Source organism: Trichomonas vaginalis, assembly GCF_026262505.1.
Source record: "Trichomonas vaginalis G3 chromosome Unknown ctg_87, whole genome shotgun sequence".
NCBI classification, from domain to species: domain Eukaryota; phylum Parabasalia; order Trichomonadida; family Trichomonadidae; genus Trichomonas; species Trichomonas vaginalis.
The window spans coordinates 91,611-103,453 of record NW_026529174.1 but is presented as its reverse complement, the minus strand read 5'-3'; the positions used below and the strand labels follow the sequence as shown (position 1 = coordinate 103,453).

Here is an 11,843-nt window from a genome sequence, read left to right as displayed (position 1 = left end):
TTGATTCTTGATCAAAGAGGTGGGCACCCTTAAAACACTTATTTTATTTTTATATAAATGGATAACGCAAATTTAAAAAATTTAATTGATGATTTAATATTTAATCAAAATTTTATTGATTATTATGATTTAAAAGCATATCTCCAAAAATATGATAACAATATAATGGATGATGATGTGGAATATTATAAAAATGAAATTTTGAAATATCATGATAAAATAATTTCTAAAATTAAAGACAAAATTAAAAATAATGAATATGCAAAGGGAAAAACTAAATCGCAACTTAAACAATTGAAAGATTTCAAAAATAAAGTATTAACAGAAGAAGATATTGATGAATTGTATAATTTATATAATCCTGAGCCGCAAAAGCCAAATGTTCAACAGTTAAAAGTGCAAAACACCCAGGTCATTCAGACCATAAATGATGCACAAGCTTTAATTTATGATTCATTAGTTAAACCACATTCAGCCCAACTTTTAAATGAAGATCAACTTTTGGAATTCATCCTTCAACATAAACTCGAAGCGGGAAAGTATATCAAACCTTTATATACAGTATATTTAAAACAAATGAATAAAATACATCCAGAATTAATGGAGGGGGGAATGAAATCCAAAATCAAAGCAGATAAAATTAAATCACTTGCAATACCAAAACCTCCAACGGTAGTACCTCCTCCTTCAGTTAATTCTTCATCATTCACTTTATTATATCCATTTCAAACATTAAAGAAGCAAAAAGATTTTAAAAAGGATTTCAAGATATTAAATAAACCAACTGACCCAAAAATTCAACCGTTAAAGGAAAAATTTAGTCGCCCTTCATTTGCACCATATCCATATTCATACGAAATCGATCATTTAGAATATTCAAAAGGAAACGTTACTTATTTATTTACCATTAACATTAACACTAGATATTTATATTGCATTCCGGTGAAAGGGAAAACAGAACAGGAAACAAGAAGAGCTATTCAATACTTACTAGATCATGAAAGAGTAGATAATATAAGGGGTGATTGTGATAAAGGATTTCAGGCAGCTATGGCTCATTATTTCCCACAAATTAATTTTTACTTTTCATCCTCTCCATATACGTTTCATAATAAAATAGTTGATGCGGTAATGAGAACTCTTAGAGATGCGTTAGGAGTTAACGGTCAGATATACTGGGATGGAAATCATGACTCCATCATACAGCAGTTAGTATATTATTACAATAATACATGGCATAGAACTATAAACATGAAACCGGTGGAAATGAAAAATGATATTTCAAAAGAATGGGAATATATTAGAAAGCAAATGGAAAGGTTAAATGATGTTAAACGTGAACAAATTAATTCGGGGCTCATGAATTTTAAACAAGGGGATAAAGTTTTGATTCATCTCGATTATGGAAAAACTAATAAATCAATGACAAAAAGAAGACGAAGATTTGACACAATAGCTGAATTTGTTAGATATATTAACGGCAATGCATTAGTTGAGGTTAACAATAAATTAATAGAAATTCCGATTTATTTTATTACTCCATTATATTTAAATAATATTTAATTTTTTTATTTCGTAAGAAATGGGTGACAACGAAGCAGCCAAGAGTCCGGACAATGAATATAAAAAGAAACTAAACAAAATTAAATCAAAAATATGCTATTATAAAAAGAAACCGCAATGTGGTGAGGTTGAAAACGATAAAGAAATAATCGAAAAATTAGAAACTTACCGTTCAATCCTTAAACTAAGTGAAGCAAAAATAAACGAATTTAATAGAATAAATAAATTGATTGGAAGAGATGAATTTAATAAAGATGAATTTTTAAACTCAATCCAAATTTAATTTTTTTTCAGTGCTACCATGTTACCGGGTGCTACCAGGTAATTTAATTTCTTTTAAAAATGGTGACAACATGACATTTTGACAACAGTTCAGGAGGAAGGCATTCATGAATTATTTTTGAAGAACTGAAATCAAATTTTGTTATCAGTTATTTTATCATCATTTTATTAACTTCATCTTTAGTTAATAATTTGAATGGATTCACTAATGTTCCACCTTGAGTCCCAACACTTGCCCCGGCTAATTGTGAAGAACCTGGGATAATTACTCCACGAAATGATTTCATTGGTAACATTAATTTAGAAATAGTTGGCTTAATTAATTTTGTCATTTATGATAAAAATAAAATTACATAATTTAAATTTTTTTCTTTCTCATTTTCTCATCTTGTTTTGGTTTCAGTAACTTTTCAAGTTGTTGTCTTGTCAGTAACTTTAATTTTAACTTTGGATCAAATATTGGGTTTCCATCTTTATCTCTTCCGATAACACCATATGGTAGAATCTTCATTTATACTAAAATAAAAATAAATTAAATATCCGTTCACTCTTTTGGAGCTCCTAAAGTTTGTTTCACAAACATTGAGCGTTCATTGAACTCTATACCATGCGTAAACTGTCATGTAAGGTGGCATGTATTCTTTACTTTGTCCTGTTGTTTGTGTATATCCTGAAACGAAATGTGTATGGTTTCCTTCTCCCTGAGTGTCACTCCAGTAACAATTTATAGCAAACTTAACGTCATCTTTAACATCATATCCTTTACCTTTTGTCATTCCTGACCAATCCCAATATCTATGCTTATGCCAACCCGCTTGAGATGTGCTTAAATCTATGTAGTGACTGTGTGCAGGTAAATTTTCACCTGTAATCGTTTTACTTCCACCTGTTTCCTTTGAAGAGTTTGCACAATACAAAAACCTGTCGACTATTTGTTCCCATGCACCAACACCAAACATTGCTTGAGGACCTCTTGCATCCATAGATGTATAAATAGAACCTACTGGGTTCATTAAATCAAACATATGAGATATTATGGGATTGTCTCTTTTGAACTTAAGATATAATGCAACTATTTCAGGTTTCTTCTGGTTTGTGTTAGAATATTTTTTATAATATAATCTTATGTTATCAGGGTAGGTAAAATCTTGACTATAATATTTATTTTTGTCATCTGTATAATAATATACTATTCTCGTTTTTTCTATTGCATTATATCTTTTATATCTATAATAATCTAAATATAATGTTAGCTTTTGTTCATCTACATGTGGTGTTCTGACGTCATCTCCATAGTCATAATAATATGGTGCTGGAGCTAGGTTAGACAATGTCATATCTGTCATTTCATAAACTCTTAAATATTTCTTTTGTTCGTCTTCATATAAGTTTAAGTAACAGTTGTTGTATAATGGAACTTTAACTTGTGTGCCATTATTCTTTTTATAACTTACATACATTTCATTGTTATTTTTCGGAATGAGTTTACATCGTATACCATTTTTTAAGGACTGTACAAACTGCCATCTAAAATATTTATTTTCTTCATTGACAGTAAAGTCACCAACAATAGTTTCAATATTTTTTGTTGTTCCTATCAAACTTTGGTATATTTCGTTAACATATTCCTTATCCGCTTTCTTCTCTAACTCATCATTAACATAAGTTTTATCCGCTTTAAGGTCTAAACATCCTGAAACCCATCCCGTATCAGCTTTAGTTTTAAAAATCTTCGATGTCCATTCATGATACCATTCAACCCTTTCTTTAATTTCATTATCTTTTTCATCAACATAAACCAAATTTGCCTTCTTATTTAATTCACTAGCCACATATTCCTTATCCGCTTTCTTCTCTAACTCATCATTAACATAAGTTTTATCCGCTTTAAGGTCTAAACATCCTGAAACCCATCCCGTATCAGCTTTAGTTTTAAAAATCTTCGATGTCCATTCATGATACCATTCAACCCTTTCTTTAATTTCATTATCTTTTTCATCAACATAAACCAAATTTGCCTTCTTATTTAATTCACTAGCCACATATTCCTTATCCGCTTTCTTCATTATGTCATTTAGGAAACCTTTTATGAATTCCTCATTTAAATTAAATTTTCCAATCTTCAAAACTTTAGGAAATGCATTTAATGCGTAATATCTTTGTTCTTCTGGTGGAATTGATGTTATATCATCCGTTATACCTTTAATTTTTGAATTCATAAATAAAATTTCTTTTATATTTGATATCACTGCACCACCTTTGCAAACGAATTCGAAACGCTCATTTTTCAATACTATCTCCAAATCTCCATATTTCAACCTTTGTGTTTGTTCTGCCGTCTTTGAATTATATGCATATGTGGCGTATGTAATGGTTTGAAGGACCTGGGCGTTTTGTGCCTTAAGTTGTTGTGGTTGCTGTTGTTTAATCATTTATTACGATTTAAAAATAAATATTTAATCTGTTATCTCATCACCTATTTTTTCTATTTGAAATTGCCATAATATTTCATTCATAAATTCTAAATCACAATCAAATAGGTCAGTTATTCTAAATTTAATATTTGATAAATCTTTTGAATGAAGAATAAATGAATTCCTAGATAATTGAAACGGATATGATAAAGAAAATATGTTTAAGTTGATGGATAAAATGTTTTGTATTGATGGGTAAGAGTTAGGGTCTAATGTTTGATGTGAAAATCTCATTGGGGTATTAACTTTATCACATTTGATTAAAATGAAATTGGAACCAGTGTCAGAATACAAAACATCCCCAACATCTTTTTCGAAATTTAATATCCCCAACAATGAACGAAAATGAGGAGTACAAAATTTAATTTTCAGCGGGAATTTAATAAGGTTATTTATTTCATCAAGTTCAAAAAGTTTATCAGGTTTTGATTTAAAATTTTCTTCATACCATACGATAAATGATTCATTTAAATAACTTAAAATCATATTAATATCCCATTTCGTTATCACATTATTTATATACATATCACACGTTTTTTCATGGTCATCTTTAATAAATGATATATAATCTGAAGGGTCTAAAAGAATGGGATTAAATTTACCACTCACAGAAACGAGAGTAACATTATAAATTCCACTAACTGTTAAATTTAATTCACAACTATTATTCGAAATAATATTGATAATTGACATTTTTATTACAATTAAAAATATGGTAAAGCGTTATTTTCCAGTGATAAATAAAACTAGAATAAGATTACCTCAAGAATTCATAAATTCAACGAATAAGAAATTCATTCATGTTATAAATTTTAGTGTTTTCAGAAAATATGAGTCGATGTCATATTCATCAACAGGTTATATTTCACTTCATTCAAATTTAGTTCAATCAAACCCATATAATGACCATTTCATAAGATTTTCAGATGGTATTAAAAATGCAATTGATAGATTAAAATATGAACAGATTGACAATATCGAATTTTTGGAATTTTGGTTTAAATATCCTGATGGAAAAAAGATTGAAGTTAAAGATAAAGCTGATACTATAACAAAAACAATTACAATGACTGATCCAGATAGTGGGAAACAAAAAGAAATAAAACAAACGATAGAAACTGGTGAAAGGTCAATTATTATTGATTATGATTCAAAGGATTATTATTCGTTAATGTTAATGCTTGAATATTAAATAGCCTTAACAAAGAATTTTTCAAGTGATATTTTATATTCATCAACTATTTTATTATAAATATTGTTATATGTTAAATGAAGTTCAGTTGTTGTTCCATTCTTTGTTATCTTAATTGTGCTAATATCCTTTATAGGATTTATTTTTGCAACTGTTCCGCAGCATGAAACCTCATCATCTATGAAAAATTGAATCTTAACGTCTGAATCTTGAACATCACAAAGAATGGCGATAATGTGAATTAATGATTCATAAGGTAAAATAATTAAACCGGATTGATCAATTAAATTTATTATTGAATCATAATTATTAATTATTATATCACGGTAAATTTTCATTAATTCAGAATTAATGTCTATTTTATATGGGTTCTCGATGTTTGATGAAAGTGGTGGGGGTATGTTGGATAAGCGGGAATTTCAACAGGTTCTTTACCGGGTTCAGATAAAATGATTGGGTCTCCATTCTCATGGTTTTCTTCATTCTCCTCATTCTTCGGTAAGTCGCGAGTTAATAAATTTGGTTGAGTTGCTGACCTTGTTAATTCAGGGCTAACATTAACTTTAACATTTTGAATAATTCGTGATTTATCATCATTTACGTTATAACCAACCGTAATCTCTGCTTTTGCGTTAGTGTTCTTTTGACTAGTGAAACGTCTTCTCATTTATATTCGAATAAAAAAATATATTTAAACTTTTATTTTGCTGGAACTTTTGAATCTATTATTCCCTGTATTTGTTCATGAAGTTGATTTTTAGCTGTTTCATCGAAATTAATAGACCGAATATATTCATTAATTGCATTCTTATAATCATCTGATTTCTCAAATTTTCTTCTATCTGATTCCTTAACTAAATCATAAGTTAAACCTCGTTGCTGATATAATGGTTTCTTAATTAAATCTTTGAATGCTTGAGATAAAGCACCTGATGCAATTCTTGCTACTATAATTGGTTGGAATTGTTGTTTAAGTTCATCTTTAACATTTGCGAAAACTGGATCGAATAAAGCAACTTTAAAGAATTTCTTAGCTGAAATTTCAGGTCTAATATTTGCATATTGACCATCAAACTGGTTAGAATATCGTGGTAATCCATCCGGTCCCTCTTCAATAGCATTTAATTCTTCATTGAAATAAGAATATGGATTATGACGGTATGAATTAATTGGACCATTTTCACCTTCTCCAATGTATTGTTTAACAGCTTTTCCATTTTCATCAAATTGCATAGGATAACGTTCATTATATGCTTTACGTTTAGGATAATCAGATATAGTTAATTTATAACCATTTATGACTTTAATATTACCTTGACCATCAGTAACGAAAACTTCATTTATACCATCAGGTTTTCCATTTGGACCCGTAATGTCTGCTTCGTGTGCTTCCCAATTTGGACCATGACGTTTGGCATATGCTTGAGCTTCTGGTAATGTTAAAACGTTTCTCATTTGTTTAACATCTTTTTGAAGACCAGCAACAATATGAACTAATTCTTTCATTCCATCAGGAACTTTCATAGTTCTATTATATGCACCCCTTTTGTTTGTCCCTTGTTTTAATGGAACCTGTAAAAGATTTGCTATTTCTGTCATGTTTAATTATAAATAAAAAATAAAAATTAATTATAAAAAGTTAATCAAATTTAACACCTCCTTTATTTAAATCAACTATTATTTTCCATGTTCACATAATTGCTGATATTGTGTGTAAAGTTCATTAATGCTCATTGGTAAATTCACTTGATAAAGCATAACGTTCAACTGTTGACGACTAAACCCACTGAAAATGAAAAGTGTTGATAGATTTGATTTAATGTTTGTGCTTAATGCTTTGAAAATATTGAACAGCCATAAAGAATGAACACTGAATGTGTCGACATTGAGTTAATAACTGATTAAAATATGATTTCTCATTTGTTATTAGTTTTGATTTCACTGCATCATCTAGAAAAATGAGTGAATGCAAAAATTCTTTATCAAAATTTGAAATGGAAAGTGTTTCAAATAATTCATCCCGTTGTTTATCAATAATTTTATCCTCTAATCCTTGCTTCTTGATTGTATTATATAATTCTTTATACATTAAAAAGTTTTTTAAATAATCTTCTGCTTCTTCTTGTGATAAATAAATAATTGGAATTTTGATTAAATGCTTTAAAGATTCAAATGTATCATCTGAAGGTGAACCTGAACGGTTGATATAAATTAACACATGTGAATGGGGGAAGTGTTAGCAATAATGATAATTTGTTTTAATATCGTTAATGTTTTACCTTTATTTTGTTTTACCAATTGCTGCAGTGATTGAATTTAAGTAACATTCAGAATATGGAATTTTCATTAATTTTTCCTTAGATAGAGCATTTCTATTATCACTCAATGCTTCATTAATCATATCATCTACGTATGTATTATATACTCCTGTTAATTCTTCATAAGGGGTGGATGAATTTAAATCCATTTAATCAAAAATAAATTTATAATTTTAAACATTTCTATTCATCAATATTTCATCATATGAACTTCTATACTGTGGTGGTGTACCTGTTGGATGATATTTCAAACCTTCATCCGGTGTCCATGTCCAATATGTAGTCCTAGTAAACCAAACCTGAGGAGGATTTGTCACCTTTGAACAGTAAGTGTCATTTTCACCCTGAATGATTGGATAAGCTTTCACTTGTACTGTAACTTGTGAGTTGAAAGTTTCTAATCCATCAAAGAATATACCCGCTCCATCACGTTGAACTGGAATAGTGCATAAGAATGAAGTTTGGTCTTTCCATGTTCTAGCTAATGGCATGCCATCATCATCATTCAGTGGTCTAGTTAATGAGTCCTCGTATTCTTCCGTGCATTCATTCACTCCATCTAAATCAGAAGCTTGAAGCATACGTGTAAAGAATATGTCACCCACTGTGGTCATCGCTTGATCGGGGAAGTTTCTGGAATCTATAGTGACCTGAAGACCTCGAAGCATTGGATTTTCTAAAACTGTTCTTTGCATTGCATTTTTCGGAAATGTTAACACAACATCTGTAACATTATGAAGAGCATATGAGAAATCTGAGCTAATACCTTCAGGAGTGATGCAACCTCCATTTAGTGAACGAACGTCAATATGTTGAGCTGGAATCATGAATGGATCTTCCTTACTGAATAAACGTGGTATTGCTTTAACTGATTCTTCAATTAAACCATATCCTGGTGTAATACATTTATCCTCTAAAACTTCCATCTTTGTGCATGAAATAATAACGTCATCAACTGTTGCGTCAGCAGATGTAGCGGCTAAGCTTGTAATTAATTTGTGCAGGAAGTCCGATTTGTTGGAATTTGCGATCATATTTATAAACATGATTCATAATCTTTTCATAATTTTCATCAGTTATCTTTTCATAAACGTAATTTTGTAAATCAGCAACTCTTAACGGGTCAACCTGACAAAATACTAAAGTATCCCTGAAAACATAATATTTAAGAATGATATCACCAAATGATTTAGGATAATCATCGAACGCCTGAAATGCTAACAAATCATTTACCGGAATAATCATATCAAAAGTGACATCAACTTCTTCATTTTCTTTCTTGAAAACTTCAGAAGGGTCAATATATTTACCACATACTGAGTTATCATATTTTTGAACATTATTATATAACGAATGAACAAACTTTTTAACTTTCCTTTCTGATTTTGGTTTATATGTTGCAAATGCGAAAGATTCACGGGCGCAATCCATCTGAAGATAACCGGCATCACCTCTTTCGGTTTCTACTTCTAATTGTTTAAAGCTTTGATTTGATGATTTGTAACCAACGAATAAACGCATGCATTTAAAAGCGGCATCACATGTGAAAGCTTTATTTGAAACTAGAGTTGCTTTAACTTTGCGTTTAATATATGTGTCACCTAATTGTTCACATCATGAGCCGGATTTGTAATTCTTAAATGAGTTTGTTTATCATCAAAATATGGAGCATCAGAGTCATAGCATGAACTTTCAAGTTCTCTATAATATCTTCTACCGTCATTCTTTGCGAATATTTCATTATATCTTTTCGAATGAATGAAACACATTTCCATTAATCGGTTTAGTGTTTGGCACCAAATAGTTAGTCGTCATTTATTAATAAATAAAAAATCAAAATTAAAAGATGAAAATGAATTTTTAATTTTAATGAAATAATCAACTATGGCTGCAGGTATATTTAAGAAACTGTGGGATAAAGTAAAAAGAGGAGCGAGTAAAGTTTGGGAAACATTGAAGAAGGGAGCAAATTGGATATTTAAGAATAAAGAAGCAATTAGTGACGTTGCTGAATCAATAACACCAAAAGCTGCCCCAATAAGAGAAATTTTAAATAAAGGAGAAAAAGTTTATCAAAGACTACAACCGATACTAAGATAAAAATAATATTTATTTATTTATTTTTTCCACTATTTACCTCCTATTTTATTAAGTATTCCTTCAGCTATTCCACCAATTGCGTTACCTGCTTGTGCTCCCATCGCCGGATTACCCGCTTTTGTACCTAATACTCCACCTATGATAGTTCCTGCCGTTTTCGCTACTGGTGCCAAAAAGTTTGCAACAGGTTTAATAACCTTTTTATAAACCCAACCCGCAGCTTTCTTAATTTCATCCCATAATTTTTTAAAGAATCCTGCAGCCATTTCTGATTTAATATTAATTAAAAAATTTATTTCATCACTTATATTCTAATTTTTATTTAAGGATACCCTTACATTGCGTAGTTAGAAAGAGAATATGATATTGTCATGATTGCTAAAGTTTTAGGCTCCAGAAATGAATATACATCAAACTGAAACAATTGATAAATTGAATGAACTTTTGAGAGGTTCTCAAATAAAAAAAATTATCTAATTTTTTACAATATTACTATTATTTTATCCACAATGTATATATAGTAATTGAGAAAACTTTTAGGAAAAATAAGTTTAATAAAATCTGAATTTTACTTGTTGTGGGATTGTTATTAATTGACACTCCAGACGTATTACTAATAGTTATGCGTATGCAATTAAAGTATTTCTGATGGACAAAATGTGAGATTTATATCAGATAATTCATTTCTACTATTAAGTTATTCATTTATGAGTTTGCACTTATTTGCACTAAATAAATAACTATTAAAAATTGTTTTAATTAATTGACACCATATAATAGAGTGAATTTTGTTTGATCAAACAACAATAGATGATAGATATAAAGCCAAGAAACTTGCTATTAATATGCTCTACTTGCTATTTCAATGTAAGTATGATATTTTCTAAATGTTTCGTTCAGATAACTTAGATATATTAGTCAAAATTTGAAATTTTAATAGCACATATATTAAAAATAATTATTATTAAAAGATTAATGAAATAGTAAAAAAAAAACAATCAAATTATAAAAATACAACATTTAGAAGAATTCTTATTATCCTTCAAAAAGTCAGTATTTCTGCTGTAATTTTCTACAACATTGTAGTTATTGCACTTTGTCTATGGATTTGTATATATGTTATATATAAATTATATATCTAAACTGCCCATAAGTGCAATTTTTTATATAAATTGTTTATTTCTTTAACAATTTCATATGAAATATGCTTTTTTAAGCGTATCAAAGCTGTGTTCTTAATGTGCATGGATATATCAAGAAAAATGTCGAAAAAAAATGTGAATTCACAAAATTCACTGAATTTTCACCGTTTTTGAATTTTGCTACAGCACTAATATTAAATAATACTAAAATCTTCTGTCTTTGTAAAAGAATAAATTCTGACAAAAAGTGCTCGTTTAAATTTAATGATCATCTGTATGACTAAGTGGTAAAAAGTGTTTATGACCAAAAAGGGTTACATGCTTAGTCTATTTTTCTGACAGGATACTCTAGATTTACATGATCTCTATTTCATATCTCCGTTTTTAGATTCTTCGACAGATTTTATGATAGAAAACCAAGATTAACAAATTTCCGGCATGTTAATGAAGAATCTGCAGCTACCCTCAATATTATTTCAATAATCAGTATCGTTTCTCTTACAATTTATTTTTTTCTCAATAATTTAACAAGAAATAACAATACACACTTGGTTTTACGTATAAAAGCTAAGTGTCGAACTTAATCAACTTTACTTACTTAGCAAATGAATATTTTTGTGGTTGCGAGTTCTGAATGCTGAAGTTTTAGATTTCTCTATAAATGATTCATTGCACTTACAATGTTGTTCCAGCCTATCGCATAAATCATAGAAAATCCAAAAAAAAAAAAATAATATAAAGAAATTCATGTCATGAAGTTCAAAAAATACCG

At 29.1% G+C, this 11,843-nt stretch overlaps 2 protein-coding genes and 3 pseudogenes across 5 annotated transcripts, besides 1 other annotated feature; 1 reads left to right on the top strand and 4 right to left on the bottom strand.

The window, feature by feature from the left end:
• Window positions 1-7,852: part of a mobile genetic element that runs on past the window's edge.
• Window positions 2,436-4,277, bottom strand: TVAGG3_1069960 (phage tail repeat-like family; the record flags this gene model as incomplete). Its single annotated transcript, XM_051256343.1, has 1 exon — window positions 2,436-4,277. One exon carries the CDS (start codon window positions 4,275-4,277, stop codon window positions 2,436-2,438), a length of 1,842 nt encoding a protein of 613 aa, XP_051076417.1.
• On the bottom strand, window positions 6,451-7,035 carry TVAGG3_1069950 (annotated as a pseudogene). Its single transcript has one exon. A coding segment is annotated over exon 1 (585 nt).
• An 830-nt stretch (window positions 7,853-8,682) lies between the features above and the next one.
• TVAGG3_1069930 lies at window positions 8,683-9,644 on the bottom strand (annotated as a pseudogene). Its single transcript has one exon. A coding segment is annotated over exon 1 (962 nt).
• A 69-nt stretch (window positions 9,645-9,713) lies between these two features.
• TVAGG3_1069920 lies at window positions 9,714-9,924 on the top strand (annotated as a pseudogene). Its single transcript has one exon. A coding segment is annotated over exon 1 (211 nt).
• Window positions 9,925-9,958: 34 nt separating this feature from the next.
• On the bottom strand, window positions 9,959-10,195 carry TVAGG3_1069910 (N-acetylmuramoyl-l-alanine amidase family; the record flags this gene model as incomplete). Its single annotated transcript, XM_051256342.1, has 1 exon — window positions 9,959-10,195. One exon carries the CDS (start codon window positions 10,193-10,195, stop codon window positions 9,959-9,961), a length of 237 nt encoding a protein of 78 aa, XP_051076416.1.
• Window positions 10,196-11,843: the final 1,648 nt, after the last annotated feature.